This window comes from Nerophis lumbriciformis, linkage group LG37 (assembly GCF_033978685.3).
Source record: "Nerophis lumbriciformis linkage group LG37, RoL_Nlum_v2.1, whole genome shotgun sequence".
In the NCBI taxonomy this organism is placed as follows: domain Eukaryota; kingdom Metazoa; phylum Chordata; class Actinopteri; order Syngnathiformes; family Syngnathidae; genus Nerophis; species Nerophis lumbriciformis.
In genome coordinates, this window is record NC_084584.2 from 13134625 (window position 1) to 13161321 (window position 26697).

Sequence of the window (26697 nt, forward strand, 5' to 3'; positions counted from 1 at the left end):
TGACAAAACAAAAGTGCAAAAAAAGTCCAAAAACAAAACCGAACATGACTAAAACAAAAACATGATCACACAGACATGACACACAAATCACGATTCAATTCAAAATAGATTTTTTTTTTTACACCCTTAATATATTTACATATATGTGTGTGTGTGTGTGTGTGTGTGTATGTATATATATATACACATATGGATGTGTATATATATATATATATATGTATATCAATATGTATGTATGTGTGTGTATAAATATATGTATGTGTGTGTGTGTGTGTGTGTGTGTGTGTGTGTGTGTGTACACGCACACACACATATATAAATTAGGGCTGCAACAACTAATCGATTATAAAAATAGTTGGCGATTAATTTAGTCATCGATTCGTTGGATCCATGCTATGCGCATGCGCAGAGGCAATTTTATTTTTATCTAGAAAACATTTTTTTACATTTTTTTTTATTTTTTATAAACTGCAACATGTACAAACAGCTGAGAAACAATAATCAAAATAAGTATTGTGCCAGTATGCTGTTTTTTCCCCCAATAAAATACTGGAAAGGATAGAAATGTAGTTTGTCTCTTTTATCCGATTATTAATCGAAGTAATAATCGACAGATTAATCGATTATCAAATTAATGGTTAGTTGCAGCCCTAATATATATATATATATATATATATATATATATATATATACATACATTTCTATGTATGTAAATACACAAGCCGCACATGCTGATAGGTCTATGGAGACACACACACACTAACTGTAACAGGCTTTAAGTAGCAATTAGCTGTCAGGCCAGGAGGGCGTTTGTAAAGCTTGTACGGAGGACCCACACACACACACACACCAACACACACACACACACACTTAAGCTTTGCGACTCCATGTCATCCCCAGCAGCTATGCCTTTGTGCTGCAGCAGCTGTTGTGTAGGAGTGTGTGTTTGCGTGTGTGTGTGTCTGTGTGTTTGATGTAAAATAACAAACCAATAAAAAAAAATGTTTCTCTTCAGGCATTTTTTTCCCCACCCAGAGAGCGCCAAAGCAACGCGAGGACGAGTAGCGAGGCGAAAGAGGATAATTGCGTTTCTGGCTGCCCCGTGGGAACATGGGATATATGACCTCATCATCCACCTGCGAGGCTCTCCACTGAACAACTCCACATAGGTATGTGCACACACACACACACACACACACACAAGTGCAACAATAAAAAAGCCAAACTGAGGCTCCGTGTGCGGCGCAGACGTACGATGGACGCAGCGGTCGAGGTCGACGACGCCCGCCACGTGCCGTCGTGTGATGTCATCAGCCACTCCACGCCTCCTCCTTTTGTGCGCCCCCTCTGCAGCACTCCCAAACAAGACGATGGCAGCAATCCGGAGCTGCAGGTAGGCCCCGTGTAGCGCATGAATAATGTACCACACATGAATATCATATTCATATATTGTCGCTCGCAGACACTTTGCAACCCGCCAAAGAAAAAAGCCAAGGTAAGCTCCAACAATCCCGCTTCACGTGACTCGGCAGCCGAATAAAAACGTTTTTGTTTGCTGTTGTCCAGGCCAGGGGCAAGCTCGTGCGCAGCATGGCCGTGTGCGAGGAGTCGAAGGAAGAGCAGCAGGTAACGCTTCCGCATTTCTTCCTCCTCACCACGCCGCTCATCACTTCCTCCTTGCCCTCGCAGACCACTCGCGTCACCTCGCCCACCTGCAACCAGGACCACTCCGCTTCCTGCAAGGAAGAGGAGCAGCAGGAAAAACTCTCCAAAGGTGCGTCTCACAGAGGAGTAGAAATCGCCAACGAGTCGGGTCTTTTAAACAGATCTTTCGAGAGAACCGATTCGCAGTTGCCAGCCATTCGTTTGAGAGACGTTTTTTTATGCACATGCAGATACAACCGACTGGCAACTGGTCATTAATACTGTTCAATTTTTTATTCACATTTCTATTATGTCCTCATTTTTTATTTAACAGAAAATAAATAAAAATGATAGCCAATATTTCAGAATAATTCCCACAAATTAAGTAATATTTGTGTAAATTGTAATTATTCTGTTCCACATCTTCTAATATTCCCAGCAGGCACAAGACATTGATTATACTAACATGTCCTTTAAAACTGACTTTTATTCATTTTCATTTTTTCATTTATTTATTTATTTCAGGAAATGACATAAAAAAAGTACAAAGTTGACAACACATAATAATATAAATTAATATAGTGCAAAAGGTAATGTATAGTATGTAATTCATGATTGTCCAGTTTTGCCTGAAAGGGAGTGGGAAGAAGATAATTTATTCAATCCCACCCCCAGTTCTCCATTCAGTGATTATTCACATGAGTTTCACTCTTACTTTGTTCAAGGATTATAATACAGATGTTGTATCATAGTGGCATTACCACAGGTTACAATAATTATTACACTGTAACAATAATTTGTATCAACAATGTAGGAATAATGAATATACCAACAATGGTAATAGACAACATAACAATAATGGTAATAGACAACATAGCAATAATGGTAATAGACAACATAGCAATAATGGTAATAGACAACATAGCACTAATGGTAATAGACAACATAGCAATAATGGTAATAGACAACATAGCACTAATGGTAATAGACAACATAGCAATAATGGTAATAGACAACATAGCAATAATGGTAATAGACAACATAGCAATAATGGTAATAGACAACATAGCACTAATGGTAATAAACAACATAGCAATAATGGTAATAGACAACATAGCAATAATGGTAATAGACAACATAACAATAATGGTAAGGAAACATTGAGCACATGTTAACACTTTGAGACAGAGTATAGCAGAAGGTCAAATTAAAGACCCTCATCTCTATATTTGAACCAGATCCCATGTTTGTATAATAGTTTAAATCGATTAAACAACGTTGCAAAATAGTTGTATTTATAAATTGAGACAACATTGGTGTTTAACATTAGAGCGTTGTCGGTTGGCAAATGACCACATTTCAAAGGTCAAATCAACGTCACAACCTGACATTGAATAAACGTGAAAAAGCATGTTGTTTCAACGTTGTGTTTGTGTTGTAGAATAGTGGTTGGGAAATGACCAAAATTCAATGATCAGAACCCAACGTTGATTAAACGTCGTCAAAAGGCATGTTGTTTCAACGTTTGAGTTGCTCAACGTCAGGACCTCATTGTTTCAATGTCTTGTGCCTGCTGGGTTAGAACTGTTTTCAGTAATGGTTTCCGTGGAAAAAAAATCATTTAAACAAAAAAAATATCTACAAGTCAAGTTTTTTGAACAGCTCTTTGAAGTGAACCACGAGAAGCGACTCAAAGTTGCGAACAATTCGTTTGAGAGTCGTTTTTATACACGAGCATCACCCGACTCGTCAAAGAAAACATAGCAGCATTTGGAGTCCCCTTTTTATTATTATTTTTTATTAAATTGTAGCCACGTTTCTGGTTCACTGTTCTGATATGTAAAGTAGTTAAAGCAGAGTAATACCAAACAGTTTTTTTTATTATGTCCTCATATTTTCCCACTTTTATTTATACTTTTTAAAAACATTTTATTCTTACTTATTATTTGTGTATGTTTTCCTGTAATGCTAAAATGCTCTCGTGCTACTTTTAATGTAAGGGAAAATTCAGAATAATGTCCCAGTCAAAGCATGTGGATGTGATACCACCTTAAGGAAGGAAAACCAACGTAAAAATTATAGCCAATATTTCAAAATAATTCCCACCAATAAAGTAATATTTGTATACATTTAACTGATTCTGTTCCACTTCTTCTAATCTTATAACTGAACAAAACAAAAAATCAACTACAATAACGAGTCAAGGTTTTTGAACGGCTCTTTCAAGTGAACGATGAGAACTGACTCAGTTTCAAGCCATTCGTTTGAGAGTCGTTTTTTATACAGTTTAAGAAAACATAGCAGCATTTGGAGTCCCTTTTTTATTATTTTTACTAGTATTTCTATTATTATTTTTATTAAATTGTAGCCACTTTTCTGGTTCACTGTTCTGATATGTAAAGTAGTTAAAGCGGGGTAATAACATACAGTTTTTTTTATTATGTCCTCAAATTTTCCCACTTTTATTTATACTTTTTAAAAACATTTTATTCTTACTTATTATTTGTGTATGTTTTCCTGTAATGCTAAAATGCTCTTGTGCTACTTTTAATGGAAGGGAAAATTCAGAATAATGTCCCAGTCAAAGCATGTGGATGTGACACCACCTTAAGGAATGAAAACCAAAGTAAAAATTATAGCCAATATTTCAAAATAATTCCCACCAATAAAGTAATATTTGTATACGTTTCAAGCCATTCCTTTGAGAGTTGTTTTTTATGCACGTTCAGATGCAGCGTCACCCGACTCGTCAAAGATGTCATGACTAGGTCCTGGGGTTTAGTTTTTCTAGAAGGCAACGGAAAGTTGGCTCGGGCGAGACGGGAATGTGAGAACATATTTATTTAAACTTATCAAAAAAAGTACAAACGAAAAGCGCGAACAGTGGCGGAGAAACAACTTGGCTATGAAAACAAATACTTGCACAAAGGCAGAAACTATGAACAACAAAAAAATACTAACTGTGGCATTAATAAACAAAATTTACTTGGCATGGACAAAAGGAGCAGCGTGAACGATGGACATGAAAAAAGTGTCAGAAATGTGCAGAGCATAAATGTGGGATGTCACCAGAAAGACAAACTGAAAACAATGAACTTAAATACTACAGACATGATTAACGAAAACAGGTGCGTGACTCAAAACAGGTGCGTGACGTGACAGGTGAAAACTAATGGGTTGCTATGGTGACAAACAAGAGTGCACAATGAGTCCAACCGTGGAACAGGTGAAACTAATGGGTAATCATGGAAACAAGACAAGGGAGTGAAAAGCCAGAAACTAAAGAGTCCAACAACTAAACAAAACATGATCACACAGACATGACAAAAGAAAACATGGCAGCATTTGGATTCCCTTTTGAAAATGATTTTTACTTGTAATTATTTTTATTTATTTATTTTTATCCCATTTTCTGTATTTATACTTGTTACGTACATTTTATTCTTACTTATTATTTGTGCATTTGTTCCTGTATTGTTATAATGCTCTTGTGCTACTTAGTTTTTAATGTAAGGGGAAATTATTAATAATGTCACAGTCAAAGCATGTGGAATGTGGATGTGACCTTAAGGAATGAAAACAAAACAATAACAATTATAGCCAATATTTCAGAATAATTCCCACTAATAAAGTCATATTTGTGTAAATTTATAAGATTCTGTTACACATCTTCTAATCTTATAAGGCTTAAATTAAGGATTGTTTCCGTGTTTGAAAAAACAGTTAAACAAAAAAAAACTATTACTACGAGTCGAGTCTTTTGAAAGGCTTTTTCGATGAGGAACTGATTCGCAGTTGGCAGCCTTTTTTTAGCCGTTTGTTAATTTATTGATTTGTATCCTTTTTTCTGTTTTTATGTTCTGATCTGTAAAGTAGTTCAAGCGTACACACTAGAGATACGCGGTTTGCGGACACAACCGCGGATTATCCGCGGGTCGGGCGGTTGAAATAAAAAAAAATTAGATTTTATCCGCCGGTCAGGTCGGGCGGTTGAAATAAAAAAAAATTAGATTTTAAATAGATTCAGGCGGGTGGCAGTTAAACCAATTCGGAAATATATATACATAGTTAAATGTTGTTACCCACATACGAAAAACGAGCAGGCACCTGCAGCATATGCCACAACAGAAGAAGAAAAAAAAAAGAGATGGACACTTTTACGGAGCGGAAAAGGGACGCCTCGCCGGGGTCCGGGACCGAGGCCCCTTCCCCCGAGAGGGCCCCACCGGGAGCCGTAGCTGAGGTGATCCGCGAGAAGGGCCCGACGCACGTCCAGGGTCACCACCGCGCCCACCGCACCGACACCCCACCTCGTCCGCCTTCGCCGCGGCCGGCGTCACGCCACCCCCGTGGCCGGGGGCTCGTAACAGGGGTCACTCCGCGCGCTCCGCCCGCGCAGCTTACCTGCCCGCCACCCCCGTTGCCGGGGGGCGCGTAACAGGGGTTACTCCGCGCGAAGTGCGCTCACGAAAGGGGTGGGCCTCACCCTGGTGAGCCGAGTGGGCCACTTTTGGTAAGCAGAACTGGCGCTGCGGGATGAACCGAACGCCGGGTTAAGGCGCCCGATGCCGACGCTCATCAGACCCCAGAAAAGGTGTTGGTTGATATAGACAGCAGGACGGTGGCCATGGAAGTCGGAACCCGCTAAGGAGTGTGTAACAACCCACCTGCCGAATCAACTAGCCCTGAAAATGGATGGCGCTGGAGCGTCGGGCCCATACCCGGCCGTCGCCGGCAGTGAGAGCCGCGAGGGCTAGGCCGCGACGAGTAGGATGGCCGCCGCGGTGCGCGCTGAAGCCTCGGGCGCGAGCCCGGGTGGAGCCGCCGCGGGTGCGAGGGACATCGCACCTCCACGCGCTTGGAGGTGCGCTCAGCGCGGCTCCCAGATGATTGCGCACTGGTGTGCGTCTGGGCCGTGACAGCGTGGCACGCATTGAATGTCTCTGCTACATTGGATCAGTCTCCTTTCTTTAACAGGCAAAAGCTTTATAACCTCACTAATGCCTTGCATCGTCTATATTAGATATATAACAACGGGCGGGTGCGGGCGGGTGCGGTTTTGATTAAATGTTAGTTCGGGTGGATGCGGATGGTTGACGACTTTTGTGATGCGGTTGCGGATGAAATAATTGCCTATCCGCGCATCTCTAGTACACACACTGGGTAGGCTAATACGGTCCATTTTTTTAATTCACATGTTTATTATGTCTTCCTTTTATTTATACTTTTTGTATGTATCGATAAATGTCATTCTTACTTAATATTTGTATTTTTGTATTTTTTTTGTATTGTTAGAATGCTACACATTTTTTTAGGTGAGGAAAATTCTAAATAACGATGTCGCATCCAATGCATGTGGATGTGGCACCACCTTAAGGAATGAAAAGAAAACAAAAACACACTTATAGCCAATATTTAAAAATAATTGCAATTCCAAAAAAGTCATATTTTTGTAAATTTTAATTATTCAGTATCACATCTTCCTATATCATAACTGCTACTGATTGTTTCCGTGATTGAAAAAAAACAGTTAAACAAACAATAAAAAGGGACTATAATAACGAGTCGAGTCTTTTGAACGGCTCTGTGAAAGTTACGGCTCCTCCAGATCCGGCTCCCTTCAAAGAGCCAGCTAGGATGTAATGAATGTCATCAATTGTCATTTCCATCTCCCGAGGCCTTGGCTTATTGCGCTCTTATATTTTTCAAACGCTCTGTCGCTCGTAGACTGCAGCGTGGAGTACACCGACTCGACGGGCATCGACCTGCAGCTGTTCATCAGGGACACGCTGAACCGGAACCCCCGGGACCGCATGATGCTGCTCAAGCTGGAGCAGGACATGATCGACTTCATCACCGGCGAGAGGTGTGTGTGTGTGTGTGTGTGTGTGTGTGTGTGTGTGTGTGTGTGTGTGTGTGTGTGTGTGTGTGTGTGTGTGTGTGTTCCAAGAACTCTACCTGCTAAATCCTATCAAAGATGAAATAGGCTCACTTGTGTTTTCCGTGAAGAATGTGAGGATGACTTGATTGGCACTTCCTCTTCCTCCCTGCAGCCCCTTTAAGAAGTTCCCTCACATGTCGTCCTACCACCGCATGCTGGTCCACAGGGTGGCGGCCTACTTTGGCATGGAGCACAACGTGGACCAGACGGGCAAGTCTGTCATCATCAACCGCACCAGCAGCACTCGCATGTAAGAAGCGCACACCGCGCAAAATGGCATTTTTCCATGCCGTGAAAACACTTTTTCTTCTTCAGACCCGAGCAGCGTTTCCTGGACCAGGTGCACGAGGACAAGGCCTCGGAGATCCAGCACTGGAAAAGCATTTTAAAGCGGGACAACAGCTCAGACGAACAGGTTTGTGCTTTTGCCGTATTTTCCGGACTATAGAGCACACCGGGATATAAGTCTCACCTACTAAATTTGAAAAAAAATATATATTTTCCATATATTAGCCCAGGGGTGTCCGAACTTTTTGACTTGGCTTAAAAATGTGGCCTGGGGCCGAAAGCAAAGTAACTACAGTTTATGCATATATTGTATATACTGCGTATATATATATGATTACATATTATCGTAATAATATAATTTATATATAATTCTTAGAGATGTCCGATAATATCGGAATGCTGATATTATCAGCCGATAAATGCTTTAAAATGTAATATCGGAAATTATCGGTATCGGTTTCAAAAAGTAAAATGTATGACTTTTTAAAACGCCGCTGTACGGAGTGGTACATGGAAGTAGGGAGAAGTACAGAGCCCCAATAAACCTTAAAGGTACTGCCTTTGTATGCCGGCCCAGTCACACAATATCTACGGCTTTTCACACACACAGGTGAATGCAATGCATACTTGGTCAACAGCCATACAGGTCACACTGAGGGTGGCCGTATAAACAACTTTAAGACTGTTACAAATATGCACCACATGGTGCACCCACACCAAACAAGAATGACAAACACATTTCGGGAGAACATCCGCACCGTAACACAACATGAACACAACAGAACAGATACCCAGAATCCCTTGCAGCGCTAACTCTTCCGGGACGCTACAATATACACTACCCGCTACCTGCCCACCTCCCTGAACCCCACCCACCTCAACCTCCTCATGCTCTCTCAGGGAGCGCATGTCCCAAATGCCAAGCTACTGTTTTGAGGCATGTTAAAAAAAATAATGCACTTTGTGACTTCAATAATAAATACGGCAGTGCCATGTTGACATTTTTTTCCATAACTTGAGTTGATTTATTTTGGAAAACCTTGTTACATTGTTAAAAGCATCCAGCAGGGCATCACAACAACATTAGGCATAAAAAAGTGTTAATTCTACGACTGTATATATCTGTATCGGTTGATATCGGAATCGGTAATTAAGAGTTGGACAATATCAAAATATCGGATATCGGCAAAAAAGCCATTATGGGACATCTCTAATAATTTTAATTATTATAAATTGGGTATTCCCAGCTGGCACAAGACATTGAAACAACATTGAGTACTTGTTGAATTAGGTCCTGACGTTGAGCAACTCAAACCTAACATTGGAACAACAAGCTTTTTCACGACATGTAATCAATGTTGGGCTCTAACGTTGAATTGACCATTGAATTTTGGTCATTTCCCGACCAGTATTCTACAACACAAACACAACGTTGAAACAACATGCTTTTTTGACAACGTTTATTCAATGTCAGGTTGTGATGTTGATTTGACCTTTGAATTTTGGTCATTTCCAGACCAACAACGTGGATGCAACATTAGACACCAATGTTGTCTCAATTTACAAAAACAACTGTTTTGTCAGTTTTAAAAAAGCATATATGTATAATCAACGTTGTATCAATGTCTTGTACATGCTGGCTTAAGGGTGTGAAAATTCAACCCCTACCTTTTTTTACTTATGTGACTACTTTTGTAATCAGTCAGAAATATCAAGCAGCCAAAATACGCCAAACATGGATAAGTGTGGAGAGAGTGTTTTGCATTTTCCCCATCATCCCGTGTAATGGATTTAAATAGGTGTAGTTTTGAGTTTTTATGCTGGTTGGATGTTTTTTTAAATATACACAAAGTTCAATGAGCAGTTTGTGTTATATGTGACCATGTGTGTTGAATTTTTGTGCTGGTTGAATTTTCTTTTCTGCACCATGACTAGGGAAGGTTGATTGGATTAGGTCATAGAGGTAAATGCTGTCAAGTTATTTACATTGATGTGCAATTGCCACTGACTCGAGTCATTTTTGTTGGCCACCACAAGGTGACAAAATGGTATTTATCAGACCGCTGACTATTTGTATATTATATGAAAGCGCCCAAATTGCTTATTGGACTTGTGGCGTCTCGCGGGCCAAATTGATCGGGGTGATCGGGGTGCCACATTTGGCACCCCGGTATTAGCCGCACTTCACTATAAGCCGCAGATATATACGTTGTGAAATTAGTTATTTACACAGAAATATTTTGTAAATGTTGTTTTATATACCTTAATTTGTTTCCAAACTGTGTCTTTAACACGGAAGTAAAACGGCTGACCAAACAAAGCAGAAGTCCTCGTCATGGACCCGCTAGCCGCGGAAGCTAGCTCTCCAATCAGCTAAACAGACTCAATAACTCCACGGTGACATTTTGCTGAATTTAGGAAAGTGAAACAATAAAAAAAATAATGCCATCGTAAGTTAAAAATACCAACGCAGACACTCGTAAACGTGTTGGCATATTAGCTAATGCTAACGACACTAGCTTCATTACATTACGATAGCATGTACAAATATGCATAAAAAACTCCTACAGACATCACACATGGGACGGTTTAGCAAGTATGAGTTGTTTTAGGTACATTGTAAAACTTACAAACGTTGCTTGGCGTCATGAATGAAGAATCCATGCGAGTAGAACCTCTATGGACGGCGAGAAACACTTAAAGCACTAAATGGAAGGACACTGCAGCACCTGCAATGAGCAACCTTGTCCAAAAGAGGGCACGAAGGCACAAACAATAAAACATCTTGGTTTTTTTACAAAAACTATTTGTATTATGGCCGTCAGCGAAGAAAAATCCGTAAATTAACCGCACCTTTTAGTAAACCACAGGATTCAAAGCGTAGGAAAAAAGTAGCGGCTTACAGTACGGAATTTACAGTATTTTGTAAAGCCGAGCTGCACAGCTGTATGGATCGCTTAGCGACGGGTTTTGTTGCTCCTCAGCAGACGCGGCGCTACGCCTCACGCGAGAAGCACAGCAAGTCCGTGGAAGAGAGGGAGGAGGAGTACCAAAGAGCGCGGGACCGAATCTTCAGCCAAGAGGTGACGCACCACCACATCCTTTCAGGTGACTCCATCATTTCCTCACAGCTCTCATGTTTCTTTCTTTTTCGTTTCTCCTTAAATGCAGCCTCCTTGCACACAGGAGGGCGGCCATGCGGAAAACAGGTAACCTCACCCGCTGTGTCTCCATGTCCTTTCTTTCGCGAGAAGAAGACCTTCATAAACGCGCGCGTGTGTGTGTGTGTGTGTGTGTGTGTGTGTGTGTGTGTGTGTGTGTGTGTGTGTGTGTGTGTGTGTGTGTGTGTGTGTGTGTGTGTGTGTGTGTGTGTGTGTGTGTGTGTGTGTGTGTGTGTGTAGGACTGCGGAGGAGTGCAACCCCTACGCTGAGACCCAGAGGAAAAGGCAGCTCTTCAGGTGCAACATTTATAATTTTCATTTGCATGCGACACTTTACAGTAGACAAGGACAAACAGTCGCTGTGCACATTAATGATGTAATATTTTTACTCCAATTTTTAGGGATGTCCGATATTATCGGCCGATAAATGCTTTAAAATGTAATATCGGAAATTATCGGTTTCAAAATTATTGATATCTGTTTCAAAAAGTAAAATGTATGACTTTCTAAAACGCCACTGTGTCGGGAGAAATACAGAGCGCCAATAAACCTTAAAGGCACTTCTATGTGTGCCAGCCCAATCACATAATATCTACGGCTTTTCACACACACAAGTGAATGCCACGCATACTTGGTCAACAGCCATACAGGTCACACTGAGGGTGTCCGTATAAACAACTTTAACACTGTTACAAATATGTGCCACACTGTGAACCCACACCAAACAAGAATGACAAACCCATTTCGGGAGAACATCCGCACCGTAACACAACATGAACACAACAGAACAAATACCCAGAATCCCTTGCAGCGCTAACTCTTCCGGGACGCTACAATATACACTACCCGCTACCTGCCCACCTCCCTGAACCCCACCCACCTCAACCTCCTCATGCTCTCTCAGGGAGAGCATGTCCCAATTTCCAAGCTGCTGTTTTGAGGCATATTAAAAAAAAATAATGCACTTTGTGACTTCAATAATAAATATGGCAGTGCCATGTTGGCATTTTTTTCCATAACTTGATTTGATTTATTTTGGAAAACCTTGTTACATTGTTTAATGCATCCAGCGGGGCATCACAACAAAATTAGGCATAATAATGTGTTAATTCCACGACTGTATATATCTGTATCGGTTGATATCGGAATCTGTAATTAAGAGTTGGACGATATCGGCAAAAAAGCTATTATCGGACATCTCTACCAACTTTTATTGGAATACTAATTATTATCTGTGCACACTTTCCTATATTCACTCTTGTTACTATTGGGATTTTTTAGAAACGCTATTTCTTTTGATTGGCGAAAACAAGTAGTCATCCCTTGCAGATAATTCTATAATATTTTTAATATATTCTTTAAGTATATTCTACAATTTTTTGCCTTAAATTAAGTATTTTATGCATAAAAGTGGCCAAATGAAGTAATAATATCAATACTACAGTAGTATTGTTCAATAGAGGAGACCAAACCAATTAGAGCTTGCTGGTCAGTTACCGTATTGGAGTACAGGAGTGTTAAGGTGACTAAAGGTAGGGCTGGGCAATACAACAATATTAATATATATTGCGATAGACATGTAATCGATATCAATTTTAAAAAATGCGCTCGATAAAACGTTCAATGTTTTTCTTCTTCGTGGGAAGCAAGGTTGGTTGCATGAACCAAGACACTCGCTCTCTGGTAACCGAGCAACACAGGGAGTGATCACTGATCAGTGGGAGTGACAAACTAACAGCCAATCAGGTAACAGTATCAACTATCAAGTTTGGCTGTCTGGCGGTTGATTTTCTGCATGGAGTGAAAAGAGAAAGTCAAAATGAAGAAATTGTGGATAAAAGAGGAAAAGTCACCGAGACTGTATGGCACTTTTTGGGATTTTTTTTCGAAGGGACCTTAGTCAGACCAATGTGGTCTGTAAATGATGCAAGGCGCTTGTCACCCAGCACCTTAGCTGCGCTCACCCTTTAGAGCACAGCTGTAATTTCCTGGCACTAAACCTGCAAAAAATTGTTCTTCTCAGGTTTCTCTATGTTTACATTTTCACACTTTGCACTATTGTCTTACACTTTATTAAACATTTCTTAAATACTGCTTATTTTTGCACCTTCAGTTTAAGAGCTTATGAAGTGGTCAATGTGATTTTACTATTGTGTTTACATTGAGTGTTTTCCATGCTTGTGTTGACATTTCCTTTCTGCCTTGATAGCTGAGGGGATTATAATCACAGGAAAGTTACATTTCAAATAAAATACATTTTTCTCATCCTCCTTTTTTTCCACAGGTCATAAAAAATATCAATAGCAACCGATATAAAACACTTAAATCATGATACAGTTTTCAGCCCTTTTTAAGAGTGTTATTTCATGTCTAAAAAGCTCTCAAATTGTTGAAAACATGTATTTTAAAGTTCGTTCACAGTTTTTTATGGTCCATCTATGAAAGTATTTCATTTATGACTAATGAGTTCTACTTCAAGGTCATGTCCGGAACCAATTAACAGCAGAAAACGAGACACACCTGCTGTTTAGGCAGCACTTATACGTGTTTTGCACAAAGCATAAACAATTGGGGTGCACTAAAAAAGAAAAGGATCCATCCGAATGATGATTCTTATTCATCCTGATTTTAAATCGATTTATAATTTTTTTTAAATCGATAAAAAAAAAAACTTTTTTTTTTTTTTATATATATATAAGAATCACATTTTAAAAGACATTTTTTAACCCAACCGGAAGGAACTCTTTTTTTTTTTTTTATCATGAAACCTGTTTCATTATAATTACTATACCAAATAATACATTGGGAGAATCGGTTTAAATAGAGGATTGTGATAAATCGAGAATCGGTTTGAATTGAGAATCAATTTAGATCGATAATTGTGATAAATCCAGAATTGGTTTGAATCAAGAATCTGTTTGAATCTAGAATCGATTTAATTTGAGAATTGTGATGAATCGAGAATTGTGTTGAATTAAGAATATGCTTAACTCGAGAACTAATTTGAATCAAGAATCTGTTTCAACCGAGAATCAGTTTGAATTCAGAATTGTGATGAATCGAGAACTGGTCTCAATCAAGAACCAGTTTCAATTGAGAATCTGTTTAAATCAAGAATCGTTTTGAATCGAGAATTGGGATGAATTGAGAATGGGTTTCAATCGAGAACTGGTTTGACAAGAATCGGTTTAATCAAGAATTGTGAAGAATCGAGAATCGGTTTGAATCTACAATCGGTTTGAATTGAGAATTGTGATTAATCAAGAATTGGTTTGAACCGAGAACCGGTTTCAATCGAGAATCTGTGTAAATCGAGAATTGTGATGAATAGAGAATCGGTTTGAATCTAGAATTGGTTTGAATTGAGAATTGTGATGAATCAAGAATTGGTTTGAACCGAGAACCGGTTTGAATCGAGAATAGTGTTGAATCGAGAATCGTGTTGAATCGAGAATATGTTTGAATCAAGAATCGGTTTCAATGGAGAACCGGTTTCAACCGAGAATCGGTTTGAATTGAGAATTGTGATGAATTGAGAACCGGTTTCAATCAAGAACCGGTTTTAATTGAGAATCGGTTTGATTCGAGAATTGGGATGAATCGAGAATGGGTTTCAATCGAGAACTGGTTTGAATCAAGAATCGGTTTAATCAAGAATTGTGAAGAATCGAGAATCGGTTTGAATCTAGAATCGGTTTGAATTGAGAATTGTGATTAATCAAGAATTGGTTTGAACCGAGAACCGGTTTCAATCGAGAATCGTGTTGAATCGAGAATGTTTGAATCAAGAATCGGTTTCAATGGAGAACCGGTTTCAACCGAGAATCGGTTTGAATTGAGAATTGTGATGAATCGAGAATCGGTCTCAATGAAGAACCGGTTTTAATTGAGAATCGGTTTAAATCAAGAATCGGTTTGAATCAAGAACTGGGATGAATCGAGAATGGTTTTAAATCAAGAATCGGTTTAAATCAAGATTTGTAAATATTCGAGAATTGGTTTGAATCTAGAATTGGTTTGAATTGAGAATTGTGATGAATCAAGAATTGGTTTGAACCGAGAACCGGTTTCAATTGGGAATCGTGTTGAATCGAGAATATGTTTGAATCAAGAATCGGTTTCAATGGAGAACCGGTTTCAACCGAGAATCGGTTTGAATTGAGAATTGTGATGAATCGAGAACCGGTCATTTTGAATCAAGAATCGGTTTAAATCGAGATTTAGGATGATTCGAGAATCGGTTTGAATCGAGAACTGGTTTAAATCGAGAATTGTGATGAATCGAGAATTGGTTTGAATCGAGAACTGGTGTAAATCGAGAATTGTGATGAATGGAGAATTGGTTTAAAATCAAGAACTGGTTTGAATCAAGAATCGGCTTCAATCGAGAACCGGTTTAAATCGATAATTGTGTTGAATTGAGAACTGTATTAAATGGAGAATCGGTTTCAATCAAGAACTGGTTTCAATCGAGAATCGTGTTGAATCGGTTTGAATTGAGAATCTGTTTGAATTGAGAATTGTGTTGAATCGAGAATCGGTTTGAATGGAGAGAGTGTTCCGAATCGAATGGTGACTCCAGGAATGGGAATAGGATGGAATGGTGAGGTGCCCATAGATTCACACCCCTACTGAACATGTTCTGTATGTGTGGCTCGACAACATGGCCGCCTCTCCTGAGGCGCTCGCAGGCTAATTGTATCCTTTGCCTCTCAGGGGGAGTCGTGACAGCTCGGGCTCCAGCTGGACGGGCAGCAGCAGGCAGAGCAGCACGGAGGCGGACTGTCGCTGTAGCAACGAGCCCCGACCGTGGAGCAGCACCGACTCGGATTCGTCGTACCAGTGGACGAACCCCGCCCCCAAACCCCGCCAGGCCACCAATCCCGGCTGGGACGCGCGAGGTACGGTCACGTGTGGTCCAGGTGTCAGCATGATATGATATGTGGTGATCTTCTCTCCAGCAGGCTCCATCTCTCTCTTCAGGCTGCCCCCCACCTCCACTCCCCCCAACATGGCCGAGCCCGCCCCTAACCCCGCCTACATCCAGGAGAACGGCATCCCACCCGGGAGCATCCTCGTCAACCCTCACACTGGTACGCACGCGCACGCACCTGCAGCCGCCAGCGTCTTATCCAATGACCTTTGACCTCTCAGGCCAGCCCTTCCTCAATCCCGACGGCAGCCCCGTGGTGTACAACCCGCCTGCCGCTCCGCAGCCAATCGCGAGCCAGGCGTCGCAGCAGGTAACGCGCACGTTTAGTGTGAGACGTCGGACCCACCTCACCTCCACGTGTCCCCTCAGGTGTACTCGTCCGTCTCCTACCCCGCGCCGCAGACCTTCCCCACCGTGCGTATAGCCACTTCCTGTGTGTGTGCGCGCTCACTTCCTGCCGGCACGCTCACATCTCACGTCTCGTTGCCGCACAGCAGGTGGAGGAGCTCTCCTCGCAGTTTGCTCACGTGACCGTCGGGGAGGCCCCGCCCCTTTACCCGCCCGGACAGAGCTTCATCTATGCAGCGCCGCCCCCTCCCCCTCCCCCCGCCAACCCCCACAGCTACTGCCAGCCCTCGCCGCAGGTACCTCGCCTCACCTTTTGGAAGTGGAAGTCACGCTGAGTTGTTTTTCCTACTGATGGAAATATCGTCTGAAATTGACATCCATCCATAGCTTTTTTTTCAGGGCCGATACGGATACCTATTATTAGTAGTCAAAGAGGACGATAACCAATATTTGAAGTTGATATTAATTTGCAGTAAAAGTATTTATTTACACTTTTGTCAGGTATCGTCCTCCATTGTATAGAGTGGGGTGTCACTGGACAAAACCATACAATCATTCACTTTATAGAACACAGTTAAGTCAATTGTGCAAAATAACAACAGCAACAAATATAAATCAATAAATGTGGAACTAAAAAATGTAGAAATACAATTAATTTGTATGTCCCATTTATTTAAAACATGTTATTAATATATTCAGGCTTTTAATTATTGATTTATTGAAGTATTTATCAGGTATCGTCCTCCATTGTATAGAGTGGGGTGTCACTGGACAAAACCATACAATCATTCTCTTTATACAACACAGTTAAGTCAATTGTGCAAAATAACAACAGCAACAAATATAAATAAATAAATGTGAAACTAAAAAATGTAGAAATACAATTAATTTGTATGTCCCATTTATTTACTATTTTTTATTAATATATTCAGGCTTTTAATTATTGATAAATTGACGTATTCGACAGTTTTCGCCCTCCATGGAGTCATACCAAAGACTATAAAAATGGGAGCCATTACCTCCCTGCTCGGCACTCAGCATCAAGGGTTGGAATTGGGGGTTAAATCACCAAAAATGATTGCCGGGCGCGGCCACCGCTGCTGCCCACTGCTCCCCTCACCTCCCAGGGGGTGAACAAGGGGATGGGTCAAATGCAGAGGACAAATTTCACCACACCTAGTGTGTGTGTGACAATCATTGCTACTTTAACTTTAATAGTAAAGAGAGGGGTTTCATTGGACAAAAAAATATAATCATTCTCTTTGTGGACCTAAATTAAGTCAATTGTGCGATATAACAGCAAAATGTAGAAATACAATAAATTTTTATGTCCCATTTATTTACTTTTTTTTTTTAATCTATTCAGGCTTTTAATTATTGATTTATTGAAGTATTTGTCAGGTATCGTCCTCCATTGTATAGAGTGGGGTGTCACTGGACAAAACCATACAATCATCAGCTAACAAAAAAAATATTTTTTAATTGTCATTTATTTAAACTAGAGATGTCCGATAATGGCTTTTTTGCCGATATTCCGATATTGTCCAACTCTTAATTACCGATTCCGATACCGATATATACAGTGGTGGAATTAACACATTATTATGTCTAATTTTGTTGTGATGCCCCGCTGGATGCATTAAACAATGTAACAAGGTTTTCCAAAATAAATCAACTCAAGTTATGGAAAAAAAATACCAACATGGCACTGCCATATTTATTATTGAAGTCACAAAGTGCATTCTTTTTTTTTAACATGCCTCAAAACAGCAGCTTGGAATTTGGGACATGCTCTCCCTGAGAGAGCATGAGAAGGTTGAGGTGGGTGGGGGCGGGGGCGGGGGTGTATATTGTAGCGTCCCGGAAGAGTTAGTGCTGCAAGGGGTTCTGGGTATTTGTTCTATTGTGTTTATGTTGTGTTACGGTGCGGATGTTCTCCCGAAATGTGTTTGTCATTCTTGTTTGGTGTGGGTTCACAGTGTGGTGCATGTTTGACATTATTATAAAATGTCGTCTAGGGTCGTCTTCATGTCCATCCATCTCTGTGGCGTTGTTTGATTGAATCCCATGACACCCTGTGCGCTCCTCTGAGCCACGCTGCTAGTGTTGCAGCCAAAACAAACATAACGGGACCAGTAAGGTGCCAGGAGAGAAGGACAAAAACTGGATTTCCTGGCCAAAATATAAAGTGTTGACAGTTAAGAGAGAAGACATTAGAAGGAGAGAAAGGGGGCGACGGGAGAATAATTTTCCCAAGAAGTCAAATAAATGCCCTGTCGGAAATCAAAACATATTTGGGGAGAATGATTGACAATGGGAGTCATTTTTATTGGGGGGAAAATGGGGCTTCAATAAAAGGGTAAACATTTTTCCAATGCAGAGCAAAATCTGGTGCTTATTTCCACATGTGTGTATATGTTGTATCTATTTGGCAGCCCTAGAGTCATATAACTTGTTATGTGACACTTGTTTACTGTTTGCATGCTAATTTTAGCATGCTAACAGTAAAGTACTAAGTTTTTAGCTAACTTTACGTTGTTTTTGTCTCTAATTACACAGCCATACACCTTACAGTCATATAACTTGGTATGTGACACATGCTAGCCCATAGCAGTGCTAGCTTTTTGAGCTAATTTAGCAACCGTTTACTCTAGAGTCATATAACTTGCTATGTGACAGCTGTTAACTGTTAGCATGCTAATTTTAGCATGCTAACAGTTAACAGTAAAGTGCTAACTTAATGTTTTTTTTCTCTCTAATTACACAGCCATATAACTTGGTATGTGACACATACTAACCGTTAGCATGTTAATGCTAGCATGCTATAACATTAAAGTGCTAGCTTTTTGAGCTAATTTAACTTGGTATGTCACACTTGTTAACTGTTAGCGTGCTAATTTTAGCACGCTAACATTGAAGTGCTAACTTTTTAGCTAACTTTAGGGTGTTTTTTTGTCTCTAATTACACAGCCATACACCTTACAGTCATATAACTTGGTATGTGACACATGCTAACCCATAGCAGTGCTAGCTTTTTGAGCTAATTTAGCAACCGTTTACTCTAGTCATATAACTTGCTATGTGACAGCTGTTAACTGTTTGCATGCTAGCAAGCTAACTTAAGCATGCTAACTTTTTCATCTAAATGTACACTTTTTTTTCCCTCTATTTCCGCAGCCATACACCTTACAGCCGTGTTACTTGAAACGTGAGACATGCTAACTGTTAGCATGCCGTCGTTAGCACACATGCTAAATGTTAGCATTTTAACCTCTTAAGGCCCAAGCTGTTTGTTTACCGGTACATGCTTTTTTTTTTTTTCTCTTTGCTATTTGGGCTTATTGGACCCTAATTAGAATAAAAACTAAGAATCATCTTTTGATATGATGTACTTAGTCCATAAGTACACAAACGTGTACTTCATGTTTAGCGACATGCTAATTCTTATTTTTACACTTTTTTTCCCCCAAATTCCATTGTATGTTATACTCTTCTGACACCACCAGATGGCAGTATAAGTGTCCACATAAGCAGCCATAAGACCCCAATTCAGTAGTGTACACAATTTTGGAAATAAGAGCTAAAAGGTGCTGTCCACGCATGTGGCCACTAAGCCTTTAGAGGTTTTTAATGTACGCATGCTAACGTTTTAGGCTAGCTCTGTCGCTCTTTTTGTACAGTTACACCCAAAATGTATGGATTTTGACACTTGACACCATCTTAAAAGCACGGCGAGCAGAGGTCCAGGGCACAGATAGCAGGCCCATCGACATTTCTGCAGGAATTTTCTAGTTACGATCTACTTGACTAAATACTACATGTGTGTATATGTTATATCTGCTCATGCACTTCTGTGATAGTTGTAAAATGAGATGTCCGATAATATCGGACTGCCGATATTATCGGCCGATAAATGCTTTAAAATGTAATCGGAAATTATCGGTATCGGTTTCAAAAAGTAAAATGTATGACTTTTTAAAACGCCGCTGTGTACACGGACGTAGGGAGAAGTACAGAGCGCCAAAAAACCTTAAAGGCACTGCCTTTGCGTGCCGGCCCAGTCACATAATATCTACGGCTTTTCACACACACAAGTGAATGCAACGCATACTTGGTCAACAGCCATACAGGTCACACGGAGGGTGGCCGTATAAACAACTGTAACACTGTTTCAAGTATGCGCCACACTGTGAACCCACACCAAACAAGAATGACAAACATATTTCGGAAGAACATCCGCACCGTAACACAACATAAACACAACAGAACAAATACCCAGAACCCCTTGCAGCACTAACTCTTCCGGGACGCTACTTACATACATTATACACCCCCTGCTAACCCCGCCCACTTCAACCTCCTGTCCCAAATTCCAAGCTGCTGCTTTGAGGCATGTTAAAAAAAATAATGCACTTTGTGACTTCAATAATAAATATGGCAGTGCCATGTTGGCACTTTTTTCCATAACTTGAGTTGATTTATTTTGGAAAACCTTGTTACATTGTTTAATGCATCCAGCGGGGCATCACAACAAAATTAGGCATAATAATGTGTTAATTCCACCACTGTATATATCGGTATCGGCTGATATCGGAATCGGTCATTAAGAGTTGGACAATAACAGAATATCGGATATCGGCAAAAAAGCCATTATCGGACATCTATACTGAGGAATGCCATAGATGAAATGGATCAGGATGAACGAATGAATATCATCGTGACAGGGCACCGAATTAAACCTAGATCCTACGCCAAAGCTGTGAATAATGAAGCAGAACCAGATGTAATGGATGTATGTATCAGTATCGGTTGATATCCGAATCGGTAATTAAGAGTTGGACAATATCGGATATCGACAAAAAGCCATTATCGGACATCTCTCGTTGTAAATAAAAGGGTAATATCGATATGTCAAATATCGGCGCATATAATCGCTGGCTCTCCAGTCTAAAATGCGTGGAAAAAGAGGGGAGGCCAAGTACTCTCTGCAGTTGACAGATGTGGCTTGTCTTGCAGGTGCCTACCTTCTACTACAGCCAGTATCCTACCTCAGTGCAACATCCTGTCAAGGCCGCCTCCCCTAGCTGCAGCCAGGCGACAGGTAACCACACACACACACACACACACACACACACACACACACACATGGCAGTCGAGGAGGGGGCCGTTACACTGTCAGAGATGAAGTCTAAAGGGTCTCACAGTGAACCGGTCTCTTTCCCTGCTGCTTCTTCTCGCCAGCCACCAGAAGTTTCCTTCTGGGGGAAAAAAAAAAAAAAAGTTGTGGTGGTCACGGTGTCTTGTGTGCGGCAGGTTACGCCCCCGTGGTGGGGGTGCAGCAGCCCTCGCATCCTGTGCTGGGGGGCTACACGCCGCTGGCCCCCCACCACTGTAGCATTGTCCAGGTAACCCAAGAGCACGGGCACAAAAAGCAGCCGGTGAGGATTGAGTGCTTCCTCTCCTGTCCACAGGGGGGCGTGTCCTTTCCACAAAGCAAGCTGGGGGAGACGGCCTACTGCTGCATGGTGCCCCCCCACTGTGCCCACCCTGCCGGCGGACTCAGCGGCCCCGCCTGGACCGCATAGCACTGATGTGGATGAAGTGATCTCACACACACACACACACACACACACCTTTTCACGTGTCTTCCCCCTCCCCCCCACTGTGCCCACATGTTTGCACAAGCCACGCCCACATTAGCGCACTGTACCAAAGCTTCATAGCACATGAATTCATATATTTGTCAAAGCTGCTGTATTGAATGCATTATTTATACACACAAATGGAGTTTTATATTGATATTCAACCATATATATATATATATACATACATATCTATATATATACATACATATATATATATATATATACATACACATACAGTATATATACATGTGTGTGTGTGTATATATATATAGTGATTGAACGCAAATGCACTGTGTGAAAATACAATAAACCGACGTGGCCGTCTTGACGTGCCCACGTTCACGTATCACGCCGTTTGACTCGTTTTCGTCTGTCGGGAGCGTTCCTCGGAATTTATTGTGACTCACCAGCGCCCCCTGCTGCCCACAGGCCGCATCTTCATCTGCCAATATCGTCACGAAGAAGTGTGCACTCCTCCCACAGCAGGATGTGAAGATCACTGTACAAAGCGGGGGTGTATGCTGAAAAATGAAAGCATGCGGTGGCCATTTGGAGATTTTTCATTTTCAAAACAGGTACAAAAGTGATTTTTACAGTTAGGGCTCCCCTCAGTTTTTGGTGAATGTTAATAGTCCAAGGGACCCAAAAGGGTCTCAGTCATTTAAGTGTTAAAAACAAGTCATATATATAAAGAAAATTTAACTCTTAACGCTAATTACATCAACTTCAGATCATTGCCATAAAGTTTTTTCAAAACAAACAACTTCAACATTAAAGGTCCCAAGGACCCAAACAGATCTCGGTCATTAGTGTGACCCTCTAGAGGGGGAGGGGGGGTCACCCACATATGCGGTCCTCTCCAAGGTTTCTCATAGTCATTCACATCGACGTCCCACTGGGGTGAGTTTTTCCTTGCCCGTATGTGGGCTTTGTACCGAGGATGTCGTTGTGGTTTGTGCAGCCCTTTGAGACACTTGTGATTTAGGGCTATATAAATAAACATTGATTGATTGATGTTAAAAAATAAGTGATATATAATTTTTTTTTTAAACTTTCAACGCAAAAATATCTATAGATCAAATTCAGATCCATCCATTGCCATAAAGTTGACTTTTTTTTATTTATGTTTTACACATTTTGTTAAAATAAACACCTGTTTTTTTTAGATCGATATTTTATTGATCCACGGCAAAAACACAAAATATGCAATATTTTCCTCCAAAAAAATGTAAATACAATATTTGATACAACTTTGATTTTGATTCATTATTATTTTCTGAGCCATGACAATTGAGCCTGAATAAGAAAAAGTCACAAAATCCAGAATCTCAGAAAAGTGTCAAAAACTACGCCATATATAAACATATATTATTTTTTACTTTCAACAACTTCAGATCTATCCATTGACATAAAGTTAAATTAGATTTTGTTTTACACATTTTTTTAAATGTTTTACACACTTTGTCAAAGAAAACCCTGTTTTTTATGGCAAAAAAGCACAAAATATGCAATATTTTCCTCCAAAAAATGTAAATACAATATTTGATGTGAAGTAATTTGAGCTTTAAATAGGTCAATATATCGTAACAACTTTGATTTTGAATCAGTATTATTTTCTGAGCAATGACAATTGAGCCTGAATAAGAAAAAGTCACAAAATCCAGAATCTCAGAAAAGTGTCAAAAACTACGCCATATATAAACATATATTCTTTTTTACTTTCAACACTTAAATCTTTCCATCAACTTCAGATCTATCCATTGACATAAAGTTAAATTTGGTTTTGTTTTACAATTTTTTTTAAATGTTTTACACCCTTTGTCAAAGAAAACCCTGTTTTTTATAGCAAAAAAACACAGAATATAAATACAATATTTGATGTGAAGTAATTTGAGCTTTAAATAGGTCAATAATTCGTAACAACTTTGATTTTGATTCATTATTATTTTCTGAGCAATGACAATTAAGCCTGAATAAGACGTGGGTAAAAAGTCACAAAATCCAAAAGAGCCCCACTCAGGAAAGTGTCAAAAACTACGCCATATATAAACATATATTCTTTTTTACTTTCAACACTTAAATCTTTCCATCAACTTCAGATCTATCCATTGACATAAAATTAAATTTGGTTTTGTTTTACACATTTTTTTTTAATGTTCAACACCCTTTGTCAAAGAAAACCCTGTTTTTTATGGCAAAAAAACACAAAATATGCAATATTTTCTTCCAAAAAATGTAAATACAATATTTGATGTGAAGTAATTTGAGCTTTAAATAGGTCCATAATTCGTAACAACTTTGATTTTGATTCATTATTTTCTGAGCAATGACAGTTGAGCCTGAATAAGACGTGGGTAAAAAGTCACAAAATCCAAAAGAGCCCCACTCAGAAAAGTGTCAAAAACTACACCATATCCATCCATCCATCCATTTTCTACCGCTTATTCCCTTCGGGGTCGCGGGGGCGCTGGAGCCTATCTCAGCTACAATCGGGCGGAAGGCGGGGTACACCCTGGACAAGTCGCCACCTCATCGCAGGGCCACTACACCATATATAAACATATGTTCTTTTTTACTTTCAACACTTAAATGTTTCCATCAACTTCAGATCTATCCATTGACATAAAGTTAAATTTGGTTTTGTTTTACACATTTTTAAAATGTTTTACACACTTTGTCAAAGAAACCCTGTTTTTTAAGGCAAAAAAACACAAAATATGCAATATTTTCCTCCCAAAAAATGTAAATACAATATTTGATGTGAAGTAATTTGAGCTTTAAATAGGTCAATAATTCGTAACAACTTTGATTTTGATTCATTATTATTTTTTGAGCAATGACAATTGAGCCAGAATAAGAAAAAGTCACAAAATCCAGAATCTCAGAAAAGTGTCAAAAACTACGCCATATATAAACATATATTCTTTTTTACTTTCAACACTTAAATCTTTCCATCAACTTCAGATCTATCCATTGACATAAAGTTAAATTTGGTTTTGTTTTACACATTTTTTAAAATGTTTTACACACTTTGTCAAAGAAAACCCTGTTTTTTATGGCAAAAAACCACAAAATATGCAATATTTTCCTCCCAAAAAATGTAAATACAATATTTGATGTGAAGTAATTTGAGCTTTAAATAGGTCAATAATTCGTAACAACTTTGATTTTGATTCATTATTATTTTCTGAGCAATGACAATTGAGCCTGAATAAGACGTGGGTAAAAAGTCACAAAATCCAAAAGAGCCCCACTCAGAAAAGTGTCAAAAACTACACCATATCCATCCATCCATCCATCCATCCATTTTCTACCGCTTATTCCCTTCAGGGTCGCGGGGGGCGCTGGAGCCTATCTCAGCTACAATCGGGCGGAAGGCGGGGTACACCCTGGACAAGTCGCCACCTCATCGCAGGGCCACTACACCATATATAAGCATATATTCTTTTTTACTTTCAACACTTAAATCTTTCCATCAACTTCAGATCCATCCATTGACATAAAGTTAAATTTGGTTTTGTTTTACACTTTTTTTTTAATGTTTTACACACTTTGTCAAAGAAAACCCTGTTTTTTATGGCAAAAAAACACAAAATATGCAATATTTTCCTCCCAAAAAATGTAAATACAATATTTGATGTGAAGTAATTTGAGCTTTAAATAGGTCAATGTATCGTAACAACTTTGATTTTGATTCATTATTATTTTCTGAGCAATGACAATTGAGCCTGAATAAGAAAAAGTCACAAAATCCAGAATCTCAGAAAAGTGTCAAAAACTACGCCATATATAAACATATATTCTTTTTTACTTTCAACACTTAAATCTTTCCATCAACTTCAGATCTATCCATTGACATAAAGTTAAATTTGGTTTTATTTTACACATTTTTTTTTAATGTTTAACACCCTTTGTCAAAGAAAACCCTGTTTTTTATGGCAAAAAAACACAAAATATGCAATATTTTCCTCCAGAAAATGTAAATACAATATTTGATGTGAAGTAATTTGAGCTTTAAATAGGTCCATAATTCGTAACAACTTTGATTTTGATTCATTATTTTCTGAGCAATGACAATTGAGCCTGAATAAGACGTGGGGTAAAAAGTCACAAAATCCAAAAGAGCCCCACTCAGAAAAGTGTCAAAAAATACGCCACATATAAACATATATTCTTTTTTACTTTCAACACTTAAATCTTTCCATCAACTTCAGATCTATCCATTGACATAAAGTTAAATTTGGTTTTGTTTTACACATTTTTTTTTTAATGTTTAACACCCTTTGTCAAAGAAAACCCTGTTTTTTATGGCAAAAAAACACAAAATATGCAATATTTTCCTCCCAAAAAATGTAAATACAATATTTGATGTGAAGTAATTTGAGCTTTAAATAGGTCAATGTATCGTAACAACTTTGATTTTGATTCATTATTATTTTCTGAGCAATGACAATTGAGCCTGAATAAGAAAAAGTCACAAAATCCAGAATCTCAGAAAAGTGTCAAAAACTACGCCATATATAAACATATATTCTTTTTTACTTTCAACACTTAAATCTTTCCATCAACTTCAGATCTATCCATTGACATAAAGTTAAATTTGGTTTTGTTTTACACATTTTTTTTAATGTTTAACACCCTTTGTCAAAGAAAACCCTGTTTTTTATGGCAAAAAAACACAAAATATGCAATATTTTCCTCCCAAAAAATGTATATACAATATTTGATGTGACGTAA

The 26697-nt window shown here is 39.3% G+C and overlaps 1 protein-coding gene across 5 annotated transcripts; it reads left to right on the forward strand.

Moving 5' to 3' along the window:
• Positions 1 to 1018: 1018 nt before the first annotated feature.
• On the forward strand, positions 1019 to 22309 carry arpp21 (cAMP-regulated phosphoprotein, 21). Of its 5 annotated transcripts, XM_061930721.2 has the most exons (19): positions 1019 to 1169; positions 1249 to 1393; positions 1463 to 1495; positions 1567 to 1626; positions 1690 to 1774; positions 7372 to 7510; positions 7698 to 7835; positions 7901 to 8000; positions 10858 to 10956; positions 11045 to 11082; positions 11275 to 11331; positions 15751 to 15935; positions 15996 to 16127; positions 16189 to 16277; positions 16337 to 16381; positions 16462 to 16611; positions 21332 to 21416; positions 21629 to 21720; positions 21787 to 22309. In XM_061930721.2, the coding sequence occupies exons 2-19, from the start codon at positions 1256 to 1258 to the stop codon at positions 21898 to 21900; spliced, it is 1779 nt and encodes a 592-aa protein (XP_061786705.1). In that variant the 5' UTR covers positions 1019 to 1169; positions 1249 to 1255; the 3' UTR covers positions 21901 to 22309. The 5 variants fall into 5 exon arrangements, with proteins under 5 accessions (XP_061786705.1, XP_061786700.1, XP_061786702.1 ...); XM_061930716.2 differs by having other exon boundaries at positions 21629 to 22309; XM_061930718.2 differs by having other exon boundaries at positions 16465 to 16611; positions 21629 to 22309.
• Positions 22310 to 26697: the final 4388 nt, after the last annotated feature.